Source organism: Zonotrichia albicollis, chromosome 9, assembly GCF_047830755.1.
Source record: "Zonotrichia albicollis isolate bZonAlb1 chromosome 9, bZonAlb1.hap1, whole genome shotgun sequence".
NCBI lineage: Eukaryota > Metazoa > Chordata > Aves > Passeriformes > Passerellidae > Zonotrichia > Zonotrichia albicollis.
In genome coordinates, this window is record NC_133827.1 from 37,170,288 (window position 1) to 37,185,803 (window position 15,516).

Below are 15,516 nucleotides of genomic sequence, written 5' to 3' on the forward strand. Positions count from 1 at the left end.
TCCAAGAGCTTCTTTCCCAAATTAAACATGCTAATGATTTTCTATGCAAAATTTAACAACCTAATAGGCTGAACAAGTCAAATGAAAATACACTAATTGTTGCCTTTGATGTATACCATTCTGCCAATTCTCTCATGAAAGCAGTATATTAGCATTAGCTGGAGTAGTTACTAAAATATAGATTAATAAAGAAAAGCTTATATATATACATGCTAAGAAGATGACATTGCAGACTGCAGAAAACACAACTTCAAGGCTCAGAAGTGACACAAATGGCTATTATACACTAGAAAACCATTTTCAGAGGAGCCCAGAAAACGAGCTAGTAAAGAATGAATCACAAACCTTTATCTGAATTAGCCGGCACTGGTTCATAACACTGGGTTTATGCAATAAAAGTATTCAAAATAAGATTACACAGTCAAAATAATAAATACAGAATGGGATGAGAGAGATAAAAGGCTGGTGAGAGAACAGAATGCTTTCTGCCTAACCCCAGGGATCTGAAATGAGCTCCCCCAAGAAACTGCCCAATTGCTTTATAAAGTAAGATTACCATGTACATGTATTTTTTTCACCCAGAGTACAAGCAATAATGTGTTTTAGCCTATGACCAGCATCACAGAGAGAGCTTTATTGCAGAATTGGTTCATTCTGTCCTCCAGCCCAGCTCTGAGCAAGAGGTTTGATGCCACTGTGATCTTAACACACACACAAAGAAAACAGATGCAAACAAACAATAAGGGAATATAAATATTCTCCAAAGAAATACTGACACAAAATTACTTTCTATTGCTTTGTCTTTAAGAGTTTGCTTATAATGATTTGATAATTTAATCTAATTGATCTCTCCCAGTACTTGCATGGCTCTAATCACTGTAGTATCTGATTACTGGAACAGATCCATACTTTATCTCCAGATTTAATAACTAAATCTATACTTGAAATAGAGTCACACAAGTTCAGCAGAGGGAGAGGGCCAGATGCTGCTTAGCCAGGGGAGGAGGGAGGGAAAGGGAAAAAGCTACTGAGGTCCAGAGTCACTGGAAGGTGCAACCAAAGGAGCCCATTTCTGGGGTCAGAGAGAGACAGCAGGAATGTGACATAACTAATGGGGGCAGAACCAAAAATGAGCTGCTGTCTGTGGCCCATGCTCCTTCAACCTGTCTTCTATGCATGCACAAAGTAATTGTAATTATTATTATCAGCTCTTTGTTCTCTTCCAGGCTAGCCCTTCATCAGCCTGAAAATTATGACATTTCCTGAATGCATTTCAACAGCTTCTTAACCTTTTTATTTCCCAAGAGCAGGGACAGTGTCAGGCAGCACTCAGAGATTTTAGCAGTGAAAAGGTTAACACCCAAAATTGCTAATGATAACAACAGTATTCACTGAGCCAGATAATCACTCACAAAGAATTTCAATCCAAAGTCACTTAAAATTCAAGGAAACCACTGTATTTCTTTAAGGAAGTGACAGCAGTTAGAGGAATATTCATAATTCAAACAACGGGCCAAAATCTGACTTACTGCTGAGTTTATCTATTTTCAATGGAGCAATATTAAGTGCTGGCTTTTGCTCTGCCTTAGGTGAAACTTATTTTGTGCTATGTCCTCTAACACAGGTGGCTGGACAGAGAGGGCTGACAGCCAGGCCACTTGCACAGTGCAAATATCAGGCATGGACTGTGTATGGAGCATTTCTGAGAAGTTATTTGTTTCTTCCTCTCTTGTTTGACTGCTGCTTGCTTGTTGTGCTGATACTCAGCCAAACTAGCTTGTAGTTGAATATGTCAAAGCTCTGGGCAGAAAAACAGCAGCTAATATATCTTAGCAAACTCTGGAGAGAAAAATAGTTTCTGCCACTAAAAACTGCAGGGTGGAATTGTGCACTGCCTTCTTCTTCACCTTATTTTGCCTAAAGGGAAAGAGCCTTTTAATCCCATTTCTCTGCTTGGTTTGCACAGTGCCTGGCAGTGTACACCTGCTTCAACATGTGTGTCAGGAGCCTCCTTTGCTGTCAGATCCCTTTCCTTGCTGCTCCCAGCTCATCATCTGTCTCCCAGCGTCCCATCTTGCCCGAGCACATCTCAGCATCCATCTTTCAAAGGTGTCAGGAGGAGAAACAAAATCAGCCTGTCCCTGGCTCACAGCCCAAGGGACAATGGTCCCTGTCACACCTGAGCAGCACAGAATGAAATGGGCACAGAATGGGGTGTGAGGGGTTTGCACCAACAGCCCCAAATTCCGGGTGGAGCGTGGAATTTCACCTCCTCAGCAATCATTGGTGTCTCTGTAAAACTCCAGCACCCATTCTGCATGGTCCTGTATCACAATCTCTTCTGGCCAGGTGATGCCTTCAGTGCTTGAACTGCAAATGCATCAAGGCAAGGATTGCAGTTAATCAGGGGTTTCATGGTGCTTTAAAGAAAAAACAATAGATGCCCCTTTTCTTTCTTCCTTTGTGTGAGACCTCATCTATGGAGACTCCATCTAATAGAGATGGCAGGTGCTCCAGCTCTTAAGTATAGCAATTATTTATTGTTTCAGAAGTCATTGTTTCAAGAAAAAGTAATCTATTTTTCATTAACCAATGGCTCAGTAAATGACTGAAAAGTGTAGAAAACACACTTAATTTGCTCTCCTGTTCCACATAGCACAGCTATTAATTGATTCATATGGAGAGCTACTTCATCTGCATTTAACATCAGAGAGAAACGGGGAAGGATTAAGATTTTAAAATCTAGGTTTACAGAGAGATTTCTTGTGAAATTTCTTTAAATAAACCTACCTCTCCAACAGCCATATACAGCAATATTTCATGGATCCAAAGTATTGTATAGAGCACAGAAAATCTTATTAATAAAAACAGTCTTGGGATTGGTAAATGTGCAAAATCTTCTGTTTGTCTCACATAGGTAGACATGACCTTCAGTTATAAAGTCTTTTTTTTTTTTAAAGTCCATTTCTTTTTGCTACTTTAAAATAAATATGAAAACATATGAGTCAATATCAATTTTGCAATCAAGTAAGACAAATTGTACCAGCTTTTCTTTGAGCTCTCAGATGTGATTATGGCTGTTAGATGTACATATATATGCAGACAAATGCAGGTTTCATATTCCCTTTCCACTGAGTCCATCTCATTAGGACTATTGCTTTGGGAATGAGGATTCTCAGAAAATGAGTTTTCACTGGGTCAGCTACATGCAGCTGGTTCTGTTTCCCTGCTCACTGCATTAAAAGTTATATACTAGAGAATATTAAATTAAGAGAGAAGAGTAATGTGGGCAGGAAACAAAAACAATTCCTGCAAGGGCACTGTAGGGAGGTTGACAAGAAGACTGGTGCAAAACTTTGGGTTAAAGGGCAGCAAATCCTCAGGAAAACACCCCAAAAATATGAGAAAATCATGGCAGCCTCAGCAAGGAACCTTGACACAAGGTGGGATAAACAGAGAGTTTTATCCTGGCTCTTCTCCAGGCCATGGGTGGATCTCTTCCTTCAGCTCCAGGCATGGCAAGACATTATTGCTGACCCAAGATCTCCTATTCCTCAGAGCTTCCCTCTCACCATTTTGTTTAAAAATCAGCAGTTTAAATCCCTGCATTAGAGCAAACCCTGCAAGCCCTCCTGAGCCGAGCTGAGTGAATCAGGTGAGTTAAACAGAAGGTTTGTCCAACCTGCCTGACTGCATCTGAAGCAAGTGGGGAGATTGTGGCTGAGTCCCTGCCCTGCCCAAGCTGGGAGCAGGGGCTGCAGGAGGAGCCCAGCTGGTGGGTGGGAGGGAAGATGGGCATGGATGGAAGATGGGGATGCATGGGAGCCCCCCCAGCTGGTTTGGGCTCCCATCCTGCCCCCAGCATCACTGGGGGGCTGTCCCCAGCAGAACAGAGGTGGGTGGCAAGGTCAGGATGGCTCCTCATTGCCACAGGGTCAGGGCTGTGCACTCATCAGTGAGCAACACCCTGTGCCAGACGTGAAACACAGCATGAGGAAACAAGCTGAAAAACTCCACTGCCATTTAAAATTACTTCTAAAATTAGCTGAAGGAAGAGGAGAGAGATCATCTGTATGCTCCAGAAGGTTGACACGAAAAAGGGTGAGAAATCTGTGATCCTGAGGTTTTGGTAGATTCTAGCATATGTTATCCTTGCCAGTTATTCCCCACCCACTCTGCAGGAGAGAAGGGAGATGCTCCACAGGGATCCTCTCTATCCATGCTGCTTAGTCCATCTCCTGTGCCTGGAGCATCACAAGAACCTGTACTACAAGAGGATTTTTTTATCCTCTTTCCCCAACACCTGGAGGTGCAAAATATGGACACTCCAATATATAAGGAGATCTTTGAATCTCAGCACATAATAAAAATCTCATATTGGGTGGAGGTTTTTCATCATTTTCAGCCAACTGTTGGATAAGTTTCTGCCTCTGTTTAGAAAAAGGATGTCTAAGTACAAACTGTGCTTGCTCTGGGCTGAGCCTTCTAGAAACATTCAGCAAGCTGTGCAATCTTCTTCCCACACAATGCACCTTTCCATTAAAAATCTGAAGACAGTTTTTGCTGTAAAAATATGGAGAACAGAAAGTGAAGACAGAAAGGCAATAGAGACAAATCTTTTTTCCACAAGCTTTGTGAAATATTTTCTCAAAATAACTTTGCAGGGGTTTTACTGCCAGTTCATAATGTGGATGATTCACTTCTGATATTTCTGATAAAACAATATTCAAAACTTCAAAATCTCTTCCAACTCATTTATGCTACCATTTAATTAGGGCTTCTGCAATATGTTACAAGGGCATCATTATCCCCTATAATTGTATAATAATTACAATTTTTAATGAAATAATTGCAAGTACACTAGATATGTAGATATAATTATGGTAATTACATAAATACCTGATTTTCAGCTAATAATTAAAGAAGGCCTTTACAAAAAGGGGTAAATTTAACAAATGGAAGCTTTTCAGAAAACAAATACAAATAATAAATAGCTGCCTCTCTCCTGTCATTTCTGCCTTACTAGGTTATCTCTCTCTATATATATATATATGATTTTCAACAGATTATAAAATAAGAATTTAAAAACTAGTTAAATATTAAATCATACCAAGAGACCTCAATGCTTTGCCTCTGCAGGGCCTGATCTACTGGCACTAATATAGCCCAAACTTAATGATTCTAGGAGAGGTCAGCATCTCACTTGAATTGTAAATGTCTGTCAATGGCAGGAAGATGTGAATTGTGCCTACAACAACATACACACTGTCCTGCTGGTTCTGGTATCCTCCAAAATGTGTCCTTTTGGTCAAACCCACTGGCTGTACCTCATTAACACAGACACCCAGCAGAAGATGCATTCTCACCAGGGCTATGATATTTCAGTAAAGGAACTACTTACAGAGCCTCTTCAGCTGGAAAAAAAAACCCAGTTCTTCAACCAGGGAATTTCTTTTCCCTTCAAACACATTGCTATGACTGAACTTGCTGTGTGCTGACTGTACTCCCAGTACAAACAGCAAAGTCAAAATCCAGCCTCATAAAAAGCATGCAGAAAGCTCTGCCAGGGCAGATTGATTCCTGCTCTGATGGCACTAAGGGATATTAACAGAATTCCCACAGCAGAGGAATTAGCAGCATGATTTACTGCTGCTGCTGAGATGTTCCAAAACACTTTGGCTCAGGTCTGGAAGGGGAAATCAGCTGCAGCACCTGGACTTTGCCGTTTCCATGTCTCTTCCAACTTCTGCAAGAGCAGCCCTGAGGAAGCTCCAGCTGCAGCCAGAGACCACTCTGGTCCCTGCATTGTGTTGGAATAGAGGTGCAAACATGGCATAAATTCAGCTTTGTCCCACTTCCCTTAGCCTTGCATTGTTCAGTGCTGCTCCTTCTTTGGATAAATCCCATTATTACAAGCATGAGAAAGTAAAACAAGAGATATTAATATTAAAACAGAAGGAAATGGTTTGATATCCCAAAACCAAATCTCATTTACGGTAAGCTCATTAAAGCAGTTGATTTTTGAATGCTGAGCATAATTATTAATACCATACATATCAAAGTGGAGAAGACATGTAAATTTGACATCATAAAGTAAGTAAAAATGAAGAAGGCTAAAGAATTATGAGTGAAAATAATTTGGAAAGAAAAGAAAAAGAAATTATACTGGAGCAATATTCAAGTTATAAGCAGATTATTAACATTGTGAGATGATCCTTCAGAATAGTTTGACACATGTAAGCACCATGTTTCAAGCTTTAAAAATATCCAAAGAATACAAAAAATGTTTGTATCCATGTGTATTATAAGGAAACAAAAAGATGAAGAGCATTACCACAGAGAAGAGTAAAGGAATAATACTATAATACAGGAGGGGAAAAACAAGCACAAAACAATAGTTTTCCAAAAGCCATCTTAGTTACTCAAAAGTTCCTCCTGAAAATGTACAAATACACTTATGCAGTTATTTTTTTATAAGATTTATCCATTCTGGCTTTAACTGATAAATTAGAAACTAACAGATTGAAAGGAAAACCATCTCACAGATGTTTACTGAGTAAAACCAGCCCAAGCCAACAAAGGCGGGGGGAAGAAGCACAAACCAGTTTTATCCGACTTAGCATTATCAGGGTAGCAGTGCTATTTTAGAGCCTGTGTGGGGGAGGATGCAGAAAATGAAAAGCAAGCAGTAAAATAATGGACAAGGAATGGAATTAGATCAGAATTTAAGACCTGTTAGAGCTATAAGCACTGTCAAGGTATATGAACAAAGCAGTGACAGCACCGTGGCTGTGTGGTCAGCAAGAGCCCAGAGCCCGAGCAGCCAGACATTTACAGGGGACTGTGACCAGTGCTGATGGCATTTAAGATGACTGGAGCCTTAAAATACAGTCTGCAGAGTCTTCTATTGTCAAGCACTGGCTCACCCAGAAAGAGGGCTGGAGAAAGTACATCAGAGTTTCAAGCATTTTATTTCAAATATGACATAAACCTACTGCACATCTTTGGAAAATGCTGCTAACTGACACTAACAGCTTTAGATTGTGCAAGGATGAAAAGGTCTGTACAAGACAATGTTTGCTTCATTATCCTCTTCCGTGTATTACCAGTATAACAGGAAATGCTGCAGTGGTGGAGGAGGAATGAACAGGGCTTCAAAAAGGAACGGAAAAATGGAACAATTGTGGTGTCTTGGTGAGTAGCAGTGGAGTTAGGGAGTATGGACTAAACTTGGGCCTGCTGATACTACAAGGAGTAAGGATGAGGGCTCTCCAGCCAGGACCCAGCATGGATGGGGGTGAAAATTCAAATATGTGCAGCCAAATACTGACACAAATATACTAAAGGCTAATAATTTGTTAGGAATCTTCAAAGCCACCTAATGAAGATATAAACCCTTTTAAAGCATTGATGTCTCCCATAATACACACAAAGGAATATTTTGTAACTTTGGAACTCATTCTTATGAGACCCAGAGCTCTGGCAATGGACTGCAAAGGCATATTTTTAGTCTACTGAAAACACAACTTATTTTGACAGAGATCTGTCTACAGTGATGGAGGCTTACACCTTAGATTTCATATTTTTCACTCACATGGCTGTAGAGAAAGGAATATTTCAGTAATTTTGGACAATTTACCATCTACTCTTCCATTACTTTGATATTATTTTCTAAATTATATCTTTAGAAAAAAGGAATAGTGAAAATAAATTCTCAACCTTTGCCAGTGGAAATACATACTTTAAAGGCCTCAGCTTGTCCTTTTCTGGTTAATTTCAGAGCTGAAATGGGTTTAGAGAAAGATCTTCATTTAAGGGAGTCCACAGGAACTGCACAAGTTCTATTAATTGCTCATTTCCAAGATCTGATGATAAGTAAACAGTTCTATTGTAGTTAAATGGAGTAGTGGAACATTCACTCTACAGAAACACAAGGTAACAGGTGAAATTTCTGCTTAGTCCTCTAAAGAATATTTCACATTGCTAAGCTTAAAGCCCTAAGGTTATCAGAGCCTCTTACAAAACAGGGCTGATGTAACATATTCTCTATTGAAAACAAAGGGAGATCAAAGCAGGATGAGATTACAGCAGTGTGATTTGTGTTTCAGTTCCATGAATATATTTGTGTGTATGTACATTTGCTCCCGTGCGTCCATAGTAACCACAGCCATAACCCAGAAAGTATGGTGTGGGGAGCTTTGCTCTGAAAATCAAGTAGCCCATTAGGAGGCATAAATATTAATAGAGCTGTCTAATCCTACACTCTCAAATGAGGTAGTTCAGATCATGAGTCTCCGCATTTAAAATTTATTCACTGCCCTGACTAGAATAAGAAACAGAATCCACATGTGGAGAAGTCACTGATATTGGGCGGTCTCTGAGCCACCGATAATTCCTAAACATAAAAGTAAGGATCAAGTGATTTCTTTCCTTATTCTACACCTAAATCTCCTACAAATACTAATTTATCCAAAACTGCATCTGCCTGGCTCCATGACACTGAGGATATACCACCTACAGCACCACATTTTCACATTGAGGCATCTTCAGGCAGCATGAAAGATTTAGTACAGGTTCCTAAGAAAGAGCACACTGTCATCCCAAGTGCAGAGCACACAACACCTGGGGGTTCTTTTAGTGGGCATATAAGTGATCCTTTCCAAATTTTCTTTATGCAGTTGTCATCAAGTTAGCAAATTCCTCGTGCAAACTGTTGCAATGGAAAGAAATTAATATACAGTATTAAAATACCACAGGTATGCCGCTAAAGCAGGATGCACTTGCCCTCCTAAGAGATTAGGAAACATTCTGGATCACAAGTAAAATATTTGTGTTTTGACTATAAGGTAAATTTAGAGGTCTGAAATGCCAAATAGTCGAATACTGTTTAGGTAATCCCTAGAAATGCTGCAAAGGTTTGTCAGGAAATTCAGGAAATTCCAGGTAATAGACAATGTAATTAGTATCAACCACTAAAATGCTATAACCTACATTATAAACAGGATCTATTAAAATTTAGAATTGCAGATGCCTTTGCATTGATTTTCCAAAACCAGCCCTTGCAAACACAAGTTTCTGCATACCCAAAACAGAATTAGCAGCCTCTGACCTTGACGTACCTGAAGGGAAAGACACAAAACCAGATGCCCTTTCTTTATTTTTCAATGAGTAAATTGAAGGACAAGTAACTGGAATACATGCCTCCATGTTTTGCAAAAAACATGCTGAATTGTGTCATTTCTTTTCACCCAGCTTCAGCCTATCATTCTGCAGTGGGCACATCCAAATCCCAACAGGAGGTCATGGATATAATGCTCATTACCATCTCTAGCATGACTCATGGCTAGAACTCCTTTCATTTCCACATCTATTTTAATCAGATTGCTCCCTGTTCTTCAAAATTTTTAATTTTCTAATGTCCCTCAGCTGACAATTAAGTATAAATACTAATTTATTTAATTCAATCTATTTCATGTGGTAAGAAGGAATCAAACCCCATGTAAGGGTAGCATATGGTTGCTGCTTCAATCACTTTCATCTTACATATCCTTTATGAATTAAAAAGATGCTGTAAGAGTTTGCCTCTGATTTCCAGATTTTCTCCTTCCAATAATTTTCATCACTGTGATGCTATGACTGTAACCTAAAAACCCAGCAAAAGAGAAGAGTGCAGGGCCTTTCTTCTTTGCCATTTCCCAGCTGTGGGTGCTGCTCAGTTGCTGTGACTTTACTGCAACTTTGTCCTGCAACTCCTTTTGCCCCTGGTCGTGGGGGCAATCCCAGCCCAAGATAAATCCGGGTTTTGCACAGGTGAGTAGAGTGAGATTTACTCAGAGAACAGACATTACCACAGATATCTTAGCAGCCCAGCTGAAAGTATTCAGGAGTTCTCTGCACTTGTCAACAGCAAGAGGTAGGCTTTTTATTGTGCTGTGTGTGCAGTGAATCTAAGTGGAAAGGTACCTACTGAATTTCAAGTAACTCTCTTTATTCTCCTTCAGGCCCACAGGACAATAAGCACGACTTTCTCAGCTACTGGGCTCTCCCTCCCTTGACTTTTGCTATTTTTCTGATTATTTTTATTTTAATACTCTCTCATATGAAAGATGCTCTCCGAGAACAATGATGGGGATCTGCATCTTTATTTATGACTTTGTGAATCAGCGTCTGGGTGATAGGAAGTGAAAGTTGCTCAGCTAATTACACACGCTTGATGAACTGCGTAATAACTGCTGCAGCACTGCACATTAATTGAATGCATATAAATGACAGCAGTTATTCTAACTTGAATGATGTGTGAAGAAGTGACGTTGCTCACAGTACCCTGATTATCTTCATTTCCAGCTCTGGGAACCCAGCTTAACCAATTGTACTTTTACAGCACCAAGCAAAAATTCCCTAACAGAAAACAGAGGATGCCTCAAAGCCTGACACTTTAAACACAAATTGATTTAAGTCACTGAAAGTGGATTTTGACATCTCAAAAAAAGCATGCATTGAGCAACTACAATTAACAATTAATAATTAACAGCTAGCTGCAACCAGCAGTTAGGAGCTGTAAGAGCTAAAGCCTTGGGAACAAGGCCGCCCTCATTTAGAGCCTGGATACTGCCTTAAAAACTAATGCAGAGTTTAAAGTGTTAAATTTTGCCCAGCTCTAAACCTTTCTGCTATGTGCTTTCCTAAAATGTGTTTGTTTTGGAATAACAGGATAAAAAATAAAGGGATTACAGGTAATAGGCAACTGTGCATGTCCACAGAACTCTTTGTTTACCCCAAAAAGCATTCTAATTCACATGTAGTCCAGCTCTAAGGTAACACATTATTTTAAAGAGAACAATAAAGGAAAATCATTTATGCAAAAATAAACGTGCATAGTACAAAATTAGTACTTCAAAACTAGCACCAAATGCCTCCTTTGAATCAGTACCAAAATAGACCTTCTCTGTTGCATGTCAACTGCGTGAGGAATTTGCAAATATTCACAAAGAAATCTGCAAACTCTTCCATAGTATTTAACACAGAAAGGGGAGAAGCCAAGTTTCCAAAGCTTCCAAAAGCAGTCTAGCTCCCAAAGTACCATGTCACAATATTTTAACAGTTCCCTACACCCCTATTAAGAGTTTTTGGGCTTTGACAAAGAGAGCTGTAATCACAGAATAAAGGAAATCAAAGCTCACTTTTAGAAGCGCGTAAACGAAAAAGAAAAAAACCTTTCACATCTACACTCCAGAAAAGTTAACCCTGTTCCAAGAAAACAGGGAATATCCTGGAGAAAGCCAGTGCAGGTCTCAGCCTTGCATTGCTATAGTGCTTCTCAGCCATTATGCCATAGCTCTGGAAGGGAGAGCTGTGGGCTGTGCCAGCCCCTCCAGTGGTGGCAGTGCCCATCCCAGGGCACAGAGCTCCCTCCTCTGCATCCACACACACCATCCCATCCCCTGGTACCACTGCAGGCATTGCCCAGAATCTGGGGGCCAAGAGAGAAGCTGCCAGCACTGTCACTGCACAGAGTGCCAGGCAGAGATGCTTGGATCCTGGCTTTACAAAAGTTATCTTATCTGTCATACATGGACCTCTCTTTAAACACCTCTCCACCAGGACAAGACAGTCCCTAACAGTTCACAGCACCAGCAATCAGTCTCTTTCACCTGTATTATTCCTTCTCCTTTTGCAAGGTTTCGATCTCTCCCCCGGTTTTTTTGTTTGTTTTTTTTTTTTTTGTCCACTTTATACATACCTCCTTTTCTACAAATTTTCTTGCCGGGTTTTCTGGCACATTCCTTGGATATTCTTTTGACTGAAAAATGAATAGAAGACTAGAAAATAACATGGAGCTCCGTCACAGACAGTAGGAGCATGCAACACCACTATCTAACTTAAATATGACCTGCTTTATTAGGTGCGGAAGATTCTCAACTTGTTGTGCCTGCACATGCAATGGAAAAGATGTTGATGCATCTTCCCAGAAGTCAGTGGGTGGCAATGAGAATTAGGCACCAACTTTGACCTAAAAATTACACGTGCTGTGGGGGGAAAAAAATGAGTGTACACAGAAAGAAGGAAAGAAATTTAAAGAAAATAAAAATCAAAAAGCAAGGACAAACGCACACAGAGAAAAGCAGCATGCACACATGTAGTAAGCTGGCATGCAAACAGAGAAAGCCATGCATGCTACCAGTACACGTGAATTAATACTGTTAGAAAGTAGAACAGGAAAATAAAAAGATCTCCCTGTTTTGCCTGCTATTAACTCACCATCCTCAGTTGGGACATAGATATTTAAATAGAGGCAGTCTTCGTTCTGATCTTGCACATAGGTTGAAACTACATCCAAGTTATTAGTAAACCACACGGGAAGCATGACTTCAGGCAACCTGCCCTCTATAATGTTCTGGGGACACACTGGAGCAAACTGGGTGGTGTTTTTGACGTCTGCCCAGGGAGATGGAGGCTCAGGAGGTTGAAAGCGGCGCTCCCCTGTTGGAGGGGCAGCGTATGGAACCCCGAGAAACTGGATAACGGGCCCCAAAATTTCATTGTTAAGTTCCTTCTTAATCCCCCTTATCTTGCCAAAGTTGGTGGTCACCACTGGGTTGGTATCATCCAATTTTTGGGAGGACACAGCTGCGGCGTGGAGCAAAAATCCAAGTATGGAAAAAGCGAAAGTGGCGTTCAATCCCGTGTGCAGCAGGCGGAGCGCCGTCGCTCTCCATACACAGTCCAGCCACACGGATCTTGGAAAGGCCATGGTCCCACATTAGTTGTGTAACTACAGTGAAGCAATCTGATTTGTATCCACTGGTGTAAAAACAGGGCGACCGGAGGAAACAGATCAAGTTTCCTAAATAGGCGCCTGTCAGAAAAATCTCAAAAGGCTTTTCATGCGGTAAGTATCTTCCATTGATTTCACACTTATTGAAGCTGCATCTTCACTCAGCACTATTTATCAGACTACATCCTATTGACAATTCTGTTTTCCATAGCAGCAATATGAAGAGAGCAGCCATTTACTGCAGAATCCCCTCTTATAAATCAAATCCAGTTAGCCGCAGGTCTATATCCTGGAGAAAATGAAAATAAATCATTAGTATGAAAGAGCTAATATGGGCAGAGTGATAACTAGGTGTTTAACACGTTATTTACATACATTAATATTGGCTAGAGTCATGTAAGTTAAACTGCAGTAGTTTATGGGTCCATGAAATGGCAGGTGAAACTCTGATTACTGGATTATCTGTAATGTCACCTGTTGAATTTACAGAGACTTCTCAGGAGAAACAGGACTCACAGAAAATACATTTTAAAAATCCACCTGTTCAAGAATAAGAAATTCACTGCCAAGCTACATTACGTAAGTGTTTATGTTAATATTTTATTTAACTTAATCAGCTCATAATCAATTTTCACCTTGTTTGCAGAAGTTGATTTATCAGAAAGGAAGTAATTATTCCTTAAAGCAGAAGATGGAGAAATTAAGATAGGCAGGCACACTGAAGACCCAAATGAATTTTATTCCATTAAAAGCAGTTTATAATACATACAAATATGTTTTGTTCATTTTAAAATATAATATGAATTACTGTGCTTATTCATAATAACCTGAATTACCATGCTTTATGTGGTTTTCTGATTGCTGATGAAATTCACAGATAGACTGAAATGTTCACATCAATGAAGGACCAAAGTCTGCTTCTGCTGAAGTGAATGGCAAACACTGAATTTGCACAGAAGTACAACTGGACCTCTGTAGGTTGCTGGGGTTTTTTTCAGAACTGGTTTGGAAAAGGATATGAAAAGGCAGCTTAGGGAAGGAGCTGTATATCACATCTTTTACGTCAGATCAATCCTGCATTCCTCATAAAAGACTGACTTCAGTGAAAAATGAAAATGCATGTTGAGAGCACTCAATTCCTACCATCCTTAATTTATAACATAAACAGTAAGCATTCCCACAGGAGAGGAGGAGTCTTATCTTTCATATATCCACATGCTGACTGAACAATATCCTAGAAAAAATAATCAGTTAGGATCAGAGACTGTATAATCTGAAATTCCAGATGCTATTTTCAACTACTTTAGCTCAGAGGTTGTCACACAAGGCAGTGTTCCAGCACTTCTGAAAATTGCTCAGTGCATATCATTATATCTTCCATATTCATGTGAAACATATTTCCAACACGACTTACAATATCCTATTATTTAAGATGCAGTGTTATACACAACATAGCAGTATAATCTTACACTCCCTATTAAGCAGTGTGTAATGCACAAGAAATGTGTTTTGCTTTGTATAGGAAACATTTTAAACCACCTGCTTTTGAAACAGCATTGGCAGCTTTAATGAGAATTGGTTTTTTTATCATGTCTATACACATTGTGGAGAGAATTCAAAAGAACGGCTTGTCTAATAGTCAGACTACCCTGTAGTTTGGGTTATTAAAAAGGAGATTGTAAAAGCTATATAGGACAGCAGGAGATTTGGTTCATGTCTAGTGTTCCTTTAGCTCTGAACAATCTATCTCAGGAGGCAATAAGGAGATAGATGAAGCTTTTCTGCAATTTTCTCTTTGCCTTTCTTTCTCTGCTAATTCTAACACCTTCACTGTGAAACTGCATTAACAAACAGGCTTATGTCCTTCATCCTCCAGCTGTATATTCTCAGTATTTGCTGGAAACGCACCAATTATCTGCAGAACATAATTCCCCCAACTTGATGTGTGTGTTTACATTTACTTTAACACAGTTGCATGGAATGGCAGACATTCCCCTCATGGAGGATTACTGCTTTGTAGCATTTCAGATTTTGGAGGGAGTAGAGTACTACTTGAGAAATAGTAAAGACAGAGTAGGCAGACAGACATTCTGAGCAATGCACATGGAGAGATGGAAGCCTGTTCCTTAGTGGTATTCAAAAATCTCCACAGCCTTTTCCACTGGGTCTTAAAACCCATGAGGGCTTGCTTTCCTCTCAGGAATGGAAACATGTACTTTCTCTTCTTTCTCAAACTCAAACTCATAAATAGCAGGAACTTTATCTCAGTAGTCTTCCAGCTAATTCACATGGCCTGGGGAAGGTCTGAGTTCAACAAATTCAGCATAGATGTGCCAAACCAAAAACATCCTCCTTCATTTTAAGGTGCTGGGTTTGTTTGAAGTGAAAAATTAACAAGATGCTACTAATTTAGCCTCTATTTTCTATTTAGCACCTGTTTTCAGTTCTAAAGAAACCTTGTAATACAATTTTGATACCTCAAATGGTAAATTCAATGTAAACTCAAAGCCCATTCTAAAGCTGGGCTATAATTCTAAGCTTGTCCATCTGCTTTTGGTTTGTGTTTGCAGCTGAACAGCTCTGCTGTGATCTGCAGTTCTGGTTTGCCTCCCATGGATAAGGTTTTACTCTGAGACAGGATGCTAAAAAGGTAAGAATATAATTCAGTTTTGTGTTTGCTACTCCTAATTCATTAACTGTTGGGCAGTAGCCTCCATGAATTGATGGATAGGCTATAAAGG

The 15,516-nt window shown here is 39.8% G+C and overlaps 1 protein-coding gene across 10 annotated transcripts in view; it reads right to left on the reverse strand.

Moving 5' to 3' along the window:
• Positions 1-15,516, reverse strand: part of NLGN1 (neuroligin 1) — a 381,431-nt gene that overhangs the window by 290,129 nt on the left and 75,786 nt on the right. For 6 of the 10 annotated variants that reach the window (XM_026792056.2, XM_074547426.1, XM_026792059.2 and 3 more), the window contains 2 exons: positions 12,259-13,064; positions 11,741-11,800 (listed from right to left, as the gene is read on the reverse strand). In XM_026792056.2, coding sequence (XP_026647857.1) covers positions 11,741-11,800; positions 12,259-12,751 — 553 coding nt within the window. In that variant the 5' untranslated portion in view covers positions 12,752-13,064. The remainder of the gene's footprint in view (positions 1-11,740; positions 11,801-12,258; positions 13,065-15,516) is intronic. The other 4 variants (XM_014265515.3, XM_005484780.4, XM_014265514.3 and 1 more) reach the window with 1 other exon arrangement.